This window comes from Ammospiza nelsoni, chromosome 1 (genome assembly GCF_027579445.1).
Source record: "Ammospiza nelsoni isolate bAmmNel1 chromosome 1, bAmmNel1.pri, whole genome shotgun sequence".
Taxonomy (NCBI): Eukaryota; Metazoa; Chordata; class Aves; order Passeriformes; family Passerellidae; genus Ammospiza; species Ammospiza nelsoni.
In genome coordinates this window covers 120,058,956-120,076,263 of record NC_080633.1, presented here as the reverse complement: position 1 = coordinate 120,076,263, position 17,308 = coordinate 120,058,956, and the positions used below count along the sequence as shown (strand labels likewise).

Genomic DNA, 17,308 nt, shown 5'->3' with positions numbered 1-17,308 from the left:
CTACTTTGAATCACTGAGCTGTTTCCATATGTCATCAAATTCATACAGATCTCACTTAAAAATTTCATTTACAAGAAAAATTATATTTCTTGCCCTGTGGAAAATATAAGAGAGAGCACTAATTTGAGTTCCTTTGCTTTAATTAAAGTACTCCTGCCTTTTGAATGCAAATGTGAGGTTTAATTGTGATACATATTGGAAGAAAACAGTAGAATGAGCTGGGGTAGTGGAAATAAAGGATCAATGTAACTCCCTAACAGAGGGAGACCTAATAACTTGGATGTGGAGCATCTCAGAGGCCTGGGACTCATTACCTAAGGGTTCCTCCAGTTATAGTCACTGATAATGTGAAAAATTTCTTCTAGATCAAGTAAAGCAAATTTTTCTGGATCTCTGAAAATTACCTAGAAGTTCCTTTTCAAGGTAAGTAAAGTCAAATACTTGTCTGTGTCCACCAAACCAAGGATGAATATTGCTACCATAACTCAGGAACTAAACAGAAACTTCAGTGAAAGGATTCTCATGAAAATTAGGACTGAAAATATTAAGATCTTCATATTAATAGGTCAACCACATTAAAACACAGACCTCAAATCTTGGTGAAATATGATTTTTTTTTTTTTTTTTTTTGTGGAGAAGCATTAAAGGCTTCACAATTGGGAACATTGCCACTTTAGAAATCCAAACACATTCTAAGAACTCATCACCCCATCAGAAAATGCAAGCCATAAGCAGAGTTTTCATGGAAACATGCTGCTGCCTTACAGCTTCAGCTGCACACAGAATATTAATTCTGCTTGTATTGCTTAATATGACCAGTTAATAAATAATTCATTCATTGTGAAAGAACATGCAAATTGCACTCCCCTTCTGTGCTTTCACAGTTTGTAATTCTACTTCTGTGCAAAAAATATTAAGTTTCAACAGTCAGACTTGATTCTTCTTTGGTTCTAAGTCACACCAGAAAGCTCAAACAAAAATACCCACTGAACTCAATTTATAACAGCATGTTAACACAAACAGAATTGATAATCCCTACTGCTTATTTCACTGGCATGAAGTTGGTTTTATTCAATTAGATTATCCAACCGGGAAACTCAGCCACCTGTGAGGCCTGGCAGGAGCACAGAGCTCTCAGAGCTCTGCCTCTGTGGGGCCACGCTCACAGGTGCAGCAGGGACTCCCAGGCTCTCTGCTTTGTCCCTGCCCTCTCTGCAGGATTCAACAATTTTTCTACCCAGTACATTAGGAAGTTCTTTTGTAAGGAAGCTTTCCTTACAAAAATGTTTTCTATGGCAGTCTTCAATCCAGGATAGGACATTATGGTGTGAAGACATAGAATTGGGAAAGCAACCTGGAAGAATGGGTGGAATCAGTGGCTAATGGGACCTGGTCTGCCCAGGGGCCCACTACTGTGCAGCCTGAGCAGGGCATCACAGGTATCTCTGTTGTTCAGTGCCTTTATCACTGACATGGAGGAGGTAAGACAAGTTTGCAGCTGATGCCAAACTGGGACAAGCAGTGGATTGCACCCAAGTGCAGGACCACATAAAGAGCCAGGCTCTTCACAATGGTACAAGCTGACAATCCACACAAATTGAAACAAGAGACATTTCAACTCAATAGAAAGAAAAAACCTTTTCACCACTAGGGCAGTCAAGTAGAGTAACAGGCTGCCCAGGAGGTTTTACAGTTTCTGTCCCTGAGTGCTTGCAAGACACCCAAGCCACCTGGTTTCATGCTGCAGCTGTTGCTCTTACGAGTGGGAGGTTGGAACAGAGGTCTCCTGAGGTCCCTCCCCATCTGAATTATTCTAACACTCTATGAAGAACTAAAAAAAAAAATTAAAGCTATATGTAATTAAAACACTATGTAACAATTTTAAATAAACAGAATTTTCATTTAAATAGCGTCTTTAAATTTATCGTTGGGATCTTAAGTCTAATGAAGGAAATGGAGAAATCTAAATGCCAATAGCAATATCTCAACAGCCCCGGTCCTGCAAGCCAGGATCCTTTTGAATGTGTACACATTTGGGTATACGGTTGAACAAAACTGTTTTTTACAAATGGAGAGACAGATAATACAGCCCGGGTAAACAACAAAAATATGATAGTGCAAATCATGTTAAATGTTGACTTGTAATTTTAGGCATGGAGCTATGACACTCCAAATAGAGAAACACAGAGATAAACAGTCTGATGGGCACTGACCTGTGCCTCTGACAAGGTATCCCAAAAACATGATTTTCTAAATGTTCCATTTGAAAATAACATCAACCTTTGTATTTTAGGCAGGAAACAACTTACCTATATTTAGATTGGAGGAGCAAAAATTCACTTCACAAAGAAACTTAAATAAGATTTCTACATTAGTAGCTAATAAATTTCAGTTACAGATGGGAATCTACTGAGTTAGTTTGATGGCAGGTCAGCCAAACCTCATAGGAAAAAAGTGAAAAGTAGAATCCCAATCCACTCATTAATGAGGTAAAAAACCTGCAAAATAATGATTTTTACACTAGAATTTAAAGACTTATCCAGGACTTCTTATTCTTGGAGTCCATTGGACTATTTTAGAGGATGCACATTGAAAATTAAAGACATTTGATATTATAAACAAAGAAGAAACTTTCCATTCTACTGAAAAATATTAAGCAGTTGTAAACACTTGAATGGATCCTTATCCTTTATCTGACTACAGATATGCTTATCCTAAGAATCAAAATTTTTTTGACTATTGGAAACTGAAGTGGAAAAAATTTTGCTTAATAAATCCCATAGCACACCAAATCCCCTCCCCAATCTAAAAAATCCAGCATTTCCAGGAATTCAGCTGAACCAAGGTATTTTCTGTTCCCTCTCAAGTGCTTTTTTTGTCTGCTCTGCTGAAACTTGCCTCCTGCTCAGTGTTCTCATTTCTCCCTATGACTGAAATCAATCTATTCAAAAGAAAACCACTGAAGTCTTCATTAGTTTGTTTAAAAATCTAACTCCAAAGATCTTACTTTTTAAAAATTGTGTGTTCTAACTTTATTATAAGTTCATCTATTTATTAATGTTTCTGTGCACTATTTTCTTTTACATCCCCCTTGTCTATCAGAGACCAAGCTCCCTGCTAAAATTTCATTTGTATGCCTGACTTCTGCCTGTGCCACAGAGACTCTGAAAGCCTTTCACAAGGTGTGGAGTATTTTCAGCTCCCTGTGAAATCAAAGGCGGCTCAGGGCAATCAGCAGCTCACATTCACCATCTCAGTGGAGCAAACTTCACACTCCTTATGGCTGTAATGACACTGCAGCTAATGCAGGCTGCCTGCAATTTATGAACAGCCTGAGCATCAGCGCCACCATTCCTCACTTTGTAATGTTTGCAGAGCAATAGCTACACAAGCCTGAAAATGCTATTTAACTCTTCGTAACATTTTCAGGAGACAGAATTCCCAGAGGGATAACAATTTAGTCCTCAAATATGAAGTAATGGGAAAAGATGACGATAGCATTTGAAAAGCAAAACACTTTTAAGGGAAGTTTCATGGTCTGACTATTGTCCATTAATGGCTAAAAAGAACAAAACAATGTTGATAAATGAAGATTCACTCTTTGTGGTTGGAATGATGGAACTGGCATAAACTTAAAAAATAGAGGCATGGTTATAAATTTTTATTACAGACATCCAAATTTCTTCAATTTACATTTTAATTCCAAGTCCTCAAAAATTGCCCACATTAAACAACATCTAAATATAAGCACTGTACCCTTATGACTACGGAGGATTCAAATCAGAGTAAATAAGTGAGAGTTTAGAGAGAGTTAGCTATTATGTGAAAAAAGCAGGGCAGGGTGAATTTAACCTCAAGTTACCTTGTGAAAAAAGCACTGGGTGGATTTTGAATCCTCCTCCATTCTTCAGCCTTTGTGGAAGCTGTTCAAAGTGGTAACCATCAAGGTAGAAGTAAACCTTCAGTGTTTGCCGGCTTCCTTCTGCTTGGTATGTGATTGGTACATCTAAAAATACAGTCAGTGTTACAATTCGATTGTAAGCAATGACACATTCTTTTCCAGAAACTGCTGCACACAAAATCCATGCAGTTAGATAAAATAAATCACTGCAGACACAACGTTCAGTATTTTTCATTATACACTGTTTCCATAGATGAGTCTCCAAGTTGAAAACAGTAACAACAAACATAGCGACTTGTATTAGTATTATTATTACACAGTTTTTTTACTGTGAGCATAAATCACATTGTACCTAAATGGTGAAGATTACAAAGGAACATTTTCATTACTAACGATAATAAGAAAATACTTTTCTCTCATAGATTATGCAGAATCATAACTGAAAAAAATAAAATTTTGCCAGTTCTTGGGCTACTGTAAACATAGAGTGACTGTGGTGGCAGCATTTAAACCAAAAGAAAATACAGAATTCATTACAATCCTTGAACACATGATGTTCCTGTTTATTAGCACAGACACCTCAGTTGAATGACCCTGCAATATGAACAGTTCATTACATAGGTACAGCATTAGCTCCACATTAGGAGGCCCTCCTGGAACTGCATTTCCATGCTGTCACTGGATTTAGCAGGGCTTCTTTCGAAAACACTCTGAGCAGGGGTCGTACTTGAATCAAACCGAAATAACTGTGGTCTTACACAGGCTAAATCCTACCTGACTATCAGCCCTGAGCTACTGAATTCTCCCAAGCAGAGGCAGCTTTGTGGAGAAGCTTTCTGTCTTCTGGTTTTGGTTACTGCAGAAGTTCTCTCCAGTGTGGTCTTAATCCAGCAAAGGAATTGTTTCAGAAGGGCTTGATGTGAAGCAGACATGCTTTCCTCCCTTCCCAGGGGACTTATGAGACAGGAAAAAAATGAGGCCTTTTTGCTCACCAAAGTTCACTGCAGGACAATATCTACTGGCTGAACATATATTAATAAAGGAATGGCTGAAAATGAGCAAAGTGTACAAACAGCAGACTGCAAAGACAGTCCTTTCCTGCTGAGTTGGGCAAGTTTTGTGAGTAAGGGTTCAGGACCCTGATCATCTGCAGCAGCAGGTCTCAGAGAAAGCTTCTTGCCCAATTTAAAGTGATCCTAATAGTGCCTGTCCTGTCCTCTCAAGGAACTCTTCAAAGAGTCATTTATTTTTCACACAACAAAATGAAATGTGGTTTATGCTTCTTCGTCTCATATCAGCTGCGTTTCCCTACCAAGACCTTCAAGCTATTTTTACACACTTCTTCAACAACAGCTGGGTCTTCCAGGGACTTTCCTGATGCAGTCACATACTCCCAATGTTCATATACTCCCAAAATTCAGCTAAGCAAACAATTTTGCCCCCAGGGTTACTGACATTGCCAGATAATGATTCTGCAGTGTCACCCATGACAGCAGTATTTCAGCACACTTAGGAGTACCTGGAGAGCTATACATATACTTATTCTCCATAATTCCAAGTTGTATAAGATTCCCTGTGGGAGGTGATGTTCTAGGAATAAAAAATGTTACAAAACCAGAAAAACCCAGATATTAATTACTCACTTGCAACTAGTGGTTCTGGCTCTGATTGTCTGAAGTAGAACGTAACTTTTTCCAAGTCAAACAATGCAACCAATGTATCTTCTAGCATAGCCTGTTCATCAGCCTAAAAAAGGCAAAATAAAAATTGCAAAGGTCATCTCAGCCAGATGTTTTCCCTACCAGAAATAATATAAGAGAGCAGAACATAAAATTAACTAGTGTTGCACAACATTCACTGCTGCAGCATATAACCTATTTAACTCCTAGATGAGGTAAACACTTTTGTTTCTATTGGCATTTTCCCTTTTATTACTAGTTCAGGATTATTAAAATTAATTTTATCACACCATTTTACCACACTAATTAATAGGTAATTTATAGCTACCATTATTTCTTATGTCTTTTAATTGAGTCATTCTGTCATTATTCTGTAAGACACCAGATTCTGAATATCATAGACCTTGTCTTGCCACCAGGTCTATCTTGTAAAGCAACAGAAGAGATGTGCGGAAACTATAGCTTTTTAGCAATTTTCTTCTAAAATTTCCATAACTTTAGGATTTCACTTACAAGCAACATATAAGAGTTTATTGTATCCACTCTAAACACCAATAATTGAACCAGAAGCTCAGAGAATTTACAGCTCAGGATGACTTGCACTTCACCTGCAAAACTCTAGGTACAAATCAAGTACACAGATGTGCCAATATTCTGATTTGCACCTATAGTTCACTCTGTATGCCCCTGAGCTAAAGAGATAGTTAAAGAGATCCAGGATTTCTCAAGACACTTAACTGAACCTTTAAAAAGGAAAATAGTAATCTACAATTATGTTTATCTTGATTTAACTATGCAGACCAGTTATAGCTTAAATCAATAATCACTTAAAGTAATTCTATTCCTTATACAGCCCTCCCCTGGCTCTTTAGATTAGCAAGAGCCAAAAGGAAATCAGAATTGCCTGTTTTTCCCCCTCTAAGAACTGAAACAGTAGGATGACCAAGAATAATAAAAAGCTGTCCATAAATTGACAATAAATTACAGTTTACAGAATGATAGAACAGAAGAAAAACCCCCCATTATTTTCCCTGTTATATATAGTGAAACAGTTTTCCCCCTGGTATTTATGAAAAAGCAAATCTGCTAGAAATATCTGTCTTCTGGTTCAATTTATGAAATCTATGGACAGAGTGATTTTGTCAGCAGAATAGTCTGAATACCACAGAGCAGCGTGGGAAACTCTTGCACAACTGCTCATTCTTTGCTGAGCTCTGGCCATAATGAGTGTAATTTCCTTCAAATACCCTTGTTTAAAATAACACAGATCATTTGTAAGCCAAATAGTGCTGAGAAGGTAGTGAAAAAGCTGCCTTTAAATACAATTCCCTTGGTTAAGAACTGTTAGGCAGAAAAGACTGAACTTTATTTTCAATTGGACAGTGCATATTGCAGATATCTGATTATGTGAAAATAGTTGGGTAGCAGACATTTTCACTACAAAGGAAATCACTGCAATCTGCAGTGAAAAAAAATCATTACTCAGAGCTGTAAAGACAACAATTGCTTTGTGGTAACATAACAACAAAGCACAAGGAAAACTTTAGACAGACACCAATGGATTTTACTCTTGAGCTCTAAGTATTGCACCACCTGTTGCTACTACACGTCGTCAAAAAGCATCCAGGACTCAAGACATGACTCCAAGCTTCCCAGACAGTGCCCTCTTCACATGCTCCTCATGTGGATAAAGAGTTCCCCTGTTTCTCTGAGGCCCCGATTATACCTGTTTGTAAGCTACACACACCCTTGCAAACCCATGTGCCACAGCTGCCTGTGAGGTAGTTGGTCACACTGGCTCACCAACAATAGCATAGACTGAGACTTTATGACTGTGCTTTAGAAATACCTTTATTTGTATTGTTTTTTCCTGCTTCTAAAGTTTCTTATGTCAGCAATTTGCTGCCAAGACAGACAAGGACATCTTTGATATTAAGAACATCATCTGTTATTTACATGGAGTTTTATTTTTAAGAACCAACTGCAGAAGTAGACAAGACTGTCATGGAAAAGGCCATGCAGACCGTTTCACAGTTCCTCTAGTTAGCAGGAACCAGTCTAGTGTGAGAAGCATCTTAAATAGCTAAAGAAGCACTTTGGATAACTGAGATTAAGGGATTACAAAGCCATGTCCCATTTTTAATTGTTTCTTAAACTATGGCTCTTTGCCAAGCCTTGTGAAGAAACAGTCGATTTCCAATTACTCTGACAGGCTACAAGGATTTTCCATGTGACAGGAGCAAAACAGACCAGCACGTTGACTCCTTCAACTACTATAGTACACCTATAGTTTTTTATGGAAAAGGGTGATAAAATTACCCAAAGCAGGTATTTTATTTATCTTGTATGGTTGCTAATTGCAAAATGAAGTTCTGCTAATCACCTAATACTACATTCAATCCCAGGGAACAGCTACAACAGAGCAGTGGGGAGTCAAGGGTAAACTCGCTATCTGCTAACTCAAAGCAAACAGAATACTGTCTTTGTGGAAAACTTAGTTCCCATATCATAGCCAAGCTGTAATTATGTGTATCAGATCCCAAATCTGTAAGTATTGGAATGGTAACTTTTCCAAATAGCCGCTAAGTACCAAGATTAGCAAAAAGGACACAAAAAATCAGATTTACATCTGAGACTATTTAACCATGTCCCTGGTTGAGGGAACGAAAAGAGGCTCTGACCAAGCATGAGACATGAGGAGTCTTACCAGGTTTGGAGAGAGCAGGGACTGGAAATGAAGGAGAAGACCAGCACTGGCAATCTGTTCCAACCACCTTCTGCTGGCCTCCAGGGTCTCCATCTCATACTCCTTGTTGTTGTCAAACATGTGATTTAAGGCCACCATCAGCTGCTCTGAAAAGGCACAGACTGTGGCCACCAGGCTCTGGCAGAAGACCATGTCTCGCCTCAGCTGTATCTCACTATCTGCAAGGTGTAAAAGCCAAAAGCAAAATTAAACAGGAGATTAGTTAACATTAAAGAAGCTAGAGGAAGGCTGGAATTCCTTATCTAAAACCCACAATTTTTATGTCACACAATTTACAAGTTTACAGTCTCATGTTATCTCTAGTTAATAGTACTCCGTGACCCAATTTGCCATTTTCCTCATTAAAATATTATAATACTAAAATTGCATATGAGTGCATTTAAAATCTGGAATTTAAAGTATATCTTTATAAACAATGTACGTTTCTCTCTTAGATTTTGATGTACATGCCATAAATTCTATGTACTTTTAATGTCACAGGACAACGGAGGCAAGTCAGATCTGTTTGCTGCAATGTGGGAGCAAGCTGGGCCCACAAACATTTACTTTCCACCAGAAAGCAACGACATTCAGAAGCTCTTAACATGACTGCATCATCTGGGCTATTCCACAGCTACCAGCTGGGGAGGGCAGATGAAGGCTGTCTGCTGGAAAGCACAGCATTGTTACCAGAACACAATCTATCCAAATAAAATTTATATGAGTGTGAATCTATAAAATTAGTACAGAGCTGCATCACATATCCAGGAAACAGCAGAGATTTATGGTGCCAAGAAAGTCCAGAAAAGGTCTGTAGGTAGATAGCTATGGAACATTAGCAGGTGATTTAAATTAGGGAATAGCTAACCCACCAATTTATTCTGAAGGGCATAGGTATTAGATTAGTTAAAGGTCAAAAGAATTAGAAAGGGAAACATATTCCCAATAAAGAACAAAACTGTGATGATAAATATTCAGTGCTTCCTTCTCGTCCTCTTTTCTGAAGGTCTTCAAGTAATTTTATCATTATAAGCTGTTAGGCAAACATCAATCACAATGGTACAGGTAGACTTAATCTTTCTCAGAGCAAGAAAAGCAGATCAGGTGAAACAGAGGTCTTTCTGAAGCCTAAAATATTTGTCTTTGCTACTAGATCGCTCTGCCTCTAAGAGGCTTAGGTCCTTTTCCAACTTTTCTATGGAGCTGACAAGAATTCTGATGACTGGATAAATCAGCAGAAATTATTCCGTAGTCACAAAGTTACTACCAAATTTAAAAATGTGCTTTTTGGAATCCAAATATTTCTCAAAGTAACCTCATTCTGTCTGTTTTCCTCTGAGATCGTCTTCAGTTTTTTTCTCAGCTACTGATAACAGTGAACACTCTTTTGCTATCATTTCTATTCTACTTGACAGTTTCTCAGAACCTTGGGAGTATTTTCCATAAATGGCCAAATTACTACTGTTTATGCACTATGACTCAATGGTTTTTGTTGTTGTTGGGGTTTTTTGTTGTTGGGCTTTTTTGTTTTGGTTTGGTTTTTTTTATGGTTGGGTGGGTTTTTTGGGGTTTTTTGATTGTTCAAATAAACCTATCTCTCTCAAGTTGTGCAAATCCAGAATAGAGATTTTCATCTTTAAAAACTACACAAATCTCCAGCTTCAAAAATCCCACTGGCTTCTCCACAGTCAAAAAACTTCCCAATGTTCCAACAGTGCTCAGGATTTGAGCCCAACACACATTGTGTCCTCACTTTGCTGAGTTTTATCTCTTTCTTTCTAACAGCAGCTGGCTTCCTCTCTATTTCCTGCTCCTGAAGCAGTCCTCCTGTGTCTCAAACACATTTCTGAATCTCATTTAATACTACTTGAACATCAGATACTGAATACAAGAGCACTTTGGGGTCCTTTTACAAAAATATTTTTACACAAAATAAACCAGAGAGTTTACCAAGTTATAAAACAACATAAATAGGGAAAACTACTTCTAAAAAATCAAGTCTGGGACATTTTCTCAACTCACTTCTTATTTTACTAAAAACTTTTCTAATATTTTGAAGAAATCTGACAACAAAGAAAGATTATAATCCCCTTTATAAAATTGCTTTTGTGTGTCATAATAATAATTAAATCACACATTAATGTAGTGCTGTAATATGGCCAAAATAATGAGCTTTTCCAGTTAAACTGGACTGCCTACTCAAACATTTAGGCACCTATAGAAACTTGTGCCATAGATATTATTTTTTAAATACCGATTCAGTGACAATAATTTTGCAGACACACATCCCTATTTTGTGTATTTTAAGCTGTATGCTGTATGGCATGATAGTAGAATTAATACAGAGAATAATCAGAGTCCTTCCAGAAAGAAGGAATTTAAATATTCTCTAAAAATAGATAAAAGGAAAGGCACAGGTTAAAATAGCAATATAAATCTGGAAACAGATGGGAATGAAAAGAAAAACAGCAAATAACGAAACGCCCAAAGAAGAAAGACAGCTGAGACACTGTGCTAAAGCTGAGTGTTTAGTTATTGCTTTATCTGCCAAGATCTAGAGTAAGTGACCAGATAAGGTATTTTGCATTGAAAGAAAAAAAAAAAGAAAAAAAGAATGTGCAGCGTTTGTTAAAAATATCTGAAGCTGCATTCGTCAGAAATCCTTACTCTAAGCAGTGGGCTGAAGTTGCTGATTATCAGGTTTTATCATATCTGGCATTTTCCCCCTTAATGTAAACAGAGTATTTCTGTTCAAAGGCAAAAATTATCTCAACACCATCCACATTGACTTCCCTCCCTCCCAAACAAGCAAAATTACCTGTATATTCCAGAAGTGCCAAGAGTATTCGTGCCTTCACCTCTTAAAGAAAAAGAAGAAAATATTGTCAGGTAATGGTTAAAAGTGTTTTCATCCACACAATATTGCATTTGCAGTTTCTCATTTCATACCAGCTTAACTCCAGCTTCTTTCTAGGCAATGCTGATTCATACCTACAAAACAGTAATGAGTCTCAACTTCACTTGATTGTACATATGGCTTGATAAAAACTGATAACAATCAAAAGCACTGAGAAAGACACACAAAAAGGCAGCTGCTATCTCAGAGCACATGTGGAGCAGCTGGCCAGACCAAGTCCATACATGATGAATTCCAGCCCCAAAACTTTGAAAAACAAGATTAGTTTTCACTGATTCTCACATTATCCTAATTCTTTCTTCTCCTTCTCTTGTACTCTTTTGTTCATACCCAAAAATCTCAAATTATCCCTATTTTAATGTGTACTAAAGCCTTTAGGAAAAATACATCAGCATTTTCACTTTGCTTCCAGCCTTCAGGATTTTATTTTTGCTTCAAAAATGTCTTTTCACTTAACAATCTATGAAATAAAAAAGTACAAATAAAAAAAAAATCTTAATTTACACAGGCAAAAATGTGGGTTTATCTCTGCACTTCCCCCCCGACCTTTTATTTTTTCCTTGAAGGGGGCTTCTTTTCAAAGGCTGCAGGCAGGCTGAAGGAAGGGCATCTTATGTACCAGAGCACAAATTTAAATATGTTAACCTGTGCTGCAAGATACAGGAAGGTTAAAATGTGCCATAACCTTATAGAGTGCCAAACTTGCAGCACATCACTTGTCCTACAGGCACTACCTGGAGGAACACAACACTACTTCACATTTTTTCACATCTTTCCAAACCTTCTTTCCCACAGCCAAGTTTCTCTGCAGTCCTATTCAAAGCCCTGCTCAGTGCACAAGCAGGGCTGAAATTTGCTATATGTACAAAAATATAATTTGATAATGTATTTCACCCTACACTGTTACTGCCACAGTTTCTCAAATACCAACTCCCAATGTCTTTTGAAAAAGAAAACACAACCTCTTACAGAGATTTATAACCTGGCATCTTGGAGTCCAACCATAACTTAGTAACTGAAAAGAGACTGTGGGAAAATACAACTTTTATCTGAATAACTGAGATACATCCAGGCTATTACTTGCAGCTTGTTTTACACAAGATTTGTTGGATCTCTGTATTCAGAAGAATTTGAGGCATCTATAAATAATGATTTCCTGCTTATGGGGAAATCACAGGACACTGCAACTCCCTTTTATCACTGCTATAAGTCTTCTGTGCTTCAAAATATTCCCACAGGCAAAAGAGTATTTTTAGATGATTTGTCTACTTACCTGGGGTTAAAAGTGAACCTTGGATGTCAATCATTTGCTTTTCAACAAATACCAAATGCTATGAAAGCTCTCACTCCTTCTTGCTACATGGTGTATGGAAAGGAATAACTCCCTAGCAGTTTCTCTTATATTCTGATTTGTAATGCAAGATACCTTCAGTTTCTTTTATTTTTAAATATTCTTTTGTACTTCACTAAAAAATAAAACCCATGTTATCCTGCTATTCGGACCTTTGCCAGGGAAGGCTAGATTTTAGTTTTATTTTGTTTTTCACACCTGAAAATGTTTCAAAAATACAGATATTGCACTGCACTGTTTATTATTTAAATTGAAATACACTTTTTATACCTTCATAAACCGAAAGGCTCTGTCATACCTCACTCCTAATTTAAAATAGACGAGAACTTTCTCAATTGCATCATATTTCCTGTTTAAACTTAAAATTACAGTGCTAGAAAAACAACTGCACTTCCTCATGTAGTTACATGACTAGCTGGCTAGAAATCTGACTTGCTCCAGAACATCTCTTCCTTTGATCAAAAATCTTTCTGATTTTTTCTGCAGCAAAAAGCAACTTCAGAAATGTTTCCTTCTCTTTATTTTGCTTACACCCTTCTGTTGTTGAGTCCCTTTCTTTCCCTCCATCTTGTTCGTTTTCCTGGTTCCTACTCCAGTCTTTTCCTCCTGTGCTTTCTGATTCTTGTGTTACATGTCTCACACAGATTCACAATCAAGTACTTACATTATTCTTCCTCTGTTTGGTGCCTGTCCAATCCCTGCCCTGACTGCTGCCCTCCCCACCAAAATCAAGTACTTCACCTTCGAAGATCTGCCTGTGCCAACAACTTATCTTTAGCTTTATCGGTTTAACAATTTATTAGGCCCAGTCAATCCAAGAAACAACTTAATTCTTTTCTTTAGTTACTTAGCTCCAGATAAATCCTCCTAGAACCTGCACATTTCTTCAGAGAACTCTTTAATGCTAGCAACTAGATCAGCATTCTAGGCTGGACTTTTACTGTAACCATTGAAGTTTTTTCTTTCTGTAATGATATGATAAAGTCAAATGAAATGAGACAAAGCAAGGTCCAGCTATATTTTAATTTTACTGTCAAGGAAGGCTTGGTTGGTTTGTTTCTGTTTTGTTTGTTTTTGTTTTTTTTCAATCTGTGCAAACCTTCATGGATTTTTTAGTAGTTCTCTGAATTTAAACACTAATAAACAGAAAACTGACAGACCAGAGCAATCATCCTCAAGGCATTCTGAATTTTCCCATTTCATTATATTTATTAAACAAAGTAAATATAAGGAATTTAGTATCTAGGACTTAAAACATATCATCTTTGTGAGGCTCCCATGTCTCCTGCTTTAATGCACTAATCAATCGAATCTAATACATTCTGAATACATTATGCAATGCAACAGAACAATGAATAAAAAAACTAAAATATCCTGTGATACATCTATAAAAAGAAAAATGAGTCAGTTTTCAATAAGGAGATGAATTTATTGGATTCATCCTTACTTTAGCACTGAGCAATAATGGTTAAGTATTATTATAACAAATGGAAGTTTTAATTACATTTTTTTGCCCACAGTGAGTGAAGTTGTATCTGTGGTCTCCTTTGACTACTTCCTCTTAGAAGAGCAAAATGTACCTGTTTTCCTTAATTACTGACATATTGTCTTTTACTCACAAACAAACAGGAAGATTCTTCTAAAATCCCAAGACATTGTTCAACTTGTTCTCATAAGACCAGCTAAACAGTCATATCAGGTGGCACCTTTGGAGTTTTTTCTAAATCAAGTGAATAAGAGAGGAAATGGGGAGATGAGTCTCTGTGCCATGTCTTAGGTTTCCAGCCATAAATAGCTCAGGGCAGTACTGCTGGCTCTCCGAGGTACCCAGACCAGCTGTGAACACAGTGTATGATGGCAAGACAGAAGGAAGAAATCAAGAAATGAAGATACAAAGGGAAAACGGAGCTGTTAAAAACATTGTGAACGCTGCTTCTTGTTCACCTGATTTCAGTTAAATCCAGCTGCTGGTTGTTTCTCAGTACTGAGCTGAATACAGTAAAAATATTTTTTATAGTAGAAAGAGACAGTAAATAATTTGGATTTGATGAACTCTCCCACAAGATTTTGAATAATCTCAGCTCAATATTTAGGGTATATGACCACTGCTCAAATGGGTTAGGTCTACTAATTCTATTCATGGGCAAACAAGTTTTGGGAAAATGATCTGGTAAGCTTAGCTTCTGAAAGGGGCCAAGGAAGGACTGTTCACAACACATTTCCCTTCCTCCTCAACTTTGAAAGAAACCCTGATTAATACTTGAAAATACTTCAGTTTAAGCTGCAGAAGGACCTGTAGAAAAAAAAGGGATTCAAAACTATTTAAACTATTTATTAATTTTTCACTCAGTGACAGCCACCATTAAACTAAAAGTATTCCTGGTATTAGAGAGTCAACCCATTGTGATTGACTTCATAAAGGAGACATTTATGTGGTTGTTTTTATAATTTTCTAACCCAGGGTGTGAAAACATGATGTATCTCAAATCAGAAATGGCAAGTCAGACAGGGAAGAGTTTGCTTTGTTTGGCTGGTTGGCTTTTGAAAGTTTATAATAACAAAACTTATCACAAAGTTCTATCCCATTGGTCTGATATTTAACAGTTTTTTTAAGGGACGCTGTAGCAACTAGCCCACAAACAGAAGTAGCTAAACACATACACACAAATAATTTAAAGCTAGTCCTAAGTTTTTGTTCCCACACAGAATCCTAGCATAGGCATTTTTATAAAAATAATTTTAAATCTTTGTTTCTTTATCAAGCAGCACAGGAAATAAAGCAGGAATCAAAGGTGAGATATTCTGGAGGGAAAAGGCAGTTACTTTCTTACCAAGACATGAGAGAAAACCTAAACCTCAGCTCACACTGTTACTTGGTGATGAAGAGAAGCAGAGTACTTGGTAACTTCTCCACAGTGGTGGAAGCGAGGCAGAGGAGGAGTCCATCCACCAGTTGGGATGGATTGAATGAAAACCATGGCTTTACAGCAGAAGGAGAGATAATGACTCCAGAAAAGCACAGAGAAGACCAAGGTACAGGACAAAAGCTGCAGAGATTTTATCTCTCCAGTTAAGACAGTGGGGAAAAAAATAGTTTAATTTCAACAAAAGCCTCATTCTGGTGGATCAGCCCCACGACGTTCTGTGATAAATCAGACAAGCCCACTGAAAAACCTAGCACATCCAACATACAGTTCCTCAGTTTCCATTTGTCAGAAGAGTATTTTCTCTTCAGAAGACTATTTTCTCTTCAGTATCTAAAGCCAACAGGCTAAGTACAAGACAGCTGAGATAAACTCCACTAACCTTGTTATTGAGAGTACAACCTGTCTATAACTACACTGTGTTCCACAAATCCTGCCTAGAAGCAGCAGGAAGCAGTTGCACCTCTCCTCTCCCCTTCCCTTCCCTTCTGTATCATAAATGAAGTGATTATTTAGGATCAGGTTGTTACTAACCTTCAACAAATTTCCTGATATTCTGGGCCAGGCCCCGGACGCTGCTGGGGAGGTTCCAAGGGTCTTGCTTAATGTGGAGTCGCAGCCTCTTTGGACAGCTGAGCTTTGGTTCCATTTCTTGCTGAAACTCTAAGCAGGGACAAAAATAGTATTTTTCTGCTTAAGCCTCCTGAGAAAGACACAGTAAGACATTTTGTTTCCTAAAAGTTTTCACTGCTGAAGGAGCTGGCAACTTATTTAACTCTAGTTAAAGCTAGGGTGACAGATCTAACAGTCATCTGAGCTCCCTGCTCAAGTCTAGAGAGAGAGTCAGCAGCATCCCCAGACATGATTCTTTCTGAAGCAGGTACATAACACAAAAGGTGCATGGTAAGTGGGACGCTGGAACTTTCAGAGGCAAAATTGTTTCAATCAGAAAATTAAATTGGAACCAAAATTACTTACTAAAAAAAAACAAAACAAAAACAAAAAAAACCCAAACAAACCAACAAAAAACTCACCCAAAAAAAGAAAGAAAAAATATAAAAGAAAGTTATATGTTCGTTCATGCAAATTCATTTAGCAGGTAGTAAATTCAGGCCTTGTAAAACCTCATAATTGCGGTAAAAACTCTCTGACCACCTAAAACCAGTATTCTTTGCTAAAAGACGTGTGGAATCAACACACTTTACTAGTGACATTAATAAAACATTCAGGTTCCCATTTAACTTCCTTTTTTTTTTAAACTCAGTCTACTGAAAGAAGTCCTTTCTCTTTTTCATACTTAAGACCACCACCTGATGCTTATTCACACCTTTAGACTTAAGCAACCATACAAGTGGTAGTAGAGTGCCTGAATTTACATACAGGATATTTCTTTTTAAGCAATCAGCAATATTTACATAAGTATATATTTGGCATAATATTGCTGTGACTATAAATCACAAACTATTTATAAATCAACTTCAAACATAATATAACTACAAAAATAATAAAAATATGGTATTAGTAATAAAACAGATCAGGAATGGCTTCAGTAGTTGTGACAAAAATATGTTAAAAACACCTGCAATATTAACAACACTGCTTCTTGCTGCAAAATCCTCAGCAATACAACAGTCAGTTCAGAGTCTAAAATTCAGTTGAATTTGAAATGTTTTCCTACATTATGCAATAAAACATAAGGAGTCAGTTTTCAACCAAGAATTAATATCTATTTAAAATAACCTTCAATAATCAGTTATTGCAGAATATACCAAGATTAAGCAAAATCAGTC

General features: G+C 37.1%; 1 protein-coding gene across 2 annotated transcripts in view; it reads right to left on the bottom strand.

The window, feature by feature from the left end:
• Positions 1 to 17,308, bottom strand: part of PREX2 (phosphatidylinositol-3,4,5-trisphosphate dependent Rac exchange factor 2) — a 171,511-nt gene that overhangs the window by 45,607 nt on the left and 108,596 nt on the right. For both annotated transcript variants that reach the window (XM_059490731.1, XM_059490739.1), the window contains 5 exons: positions 16,053 to 16,181; positions 11,145 to 11,186; positions 8,288 to 8,505; positions 5,545 to 5,647; positions 3,863 to 4,006 (listed from right to left, as the gene is read on the bottom strand). In XM_059490731.1, the coding sequence (XP_059346714.1) occupies positions 3,863 to 4,006; positions 5,545 to 5,647; positions 8,288 to 8,505; positions 11,145 to 11,186; positions 16,053 to 16,181 (636 nt within the window). The remainder of the gene's footprint in view (positions 1 to 3,862; positions 4,007 to 5,544; positions 5,648 to 8,287; positions 8,506 to 11,144; positions 11,187 to 16,052; positions 16,182 to 17,308) is intronic.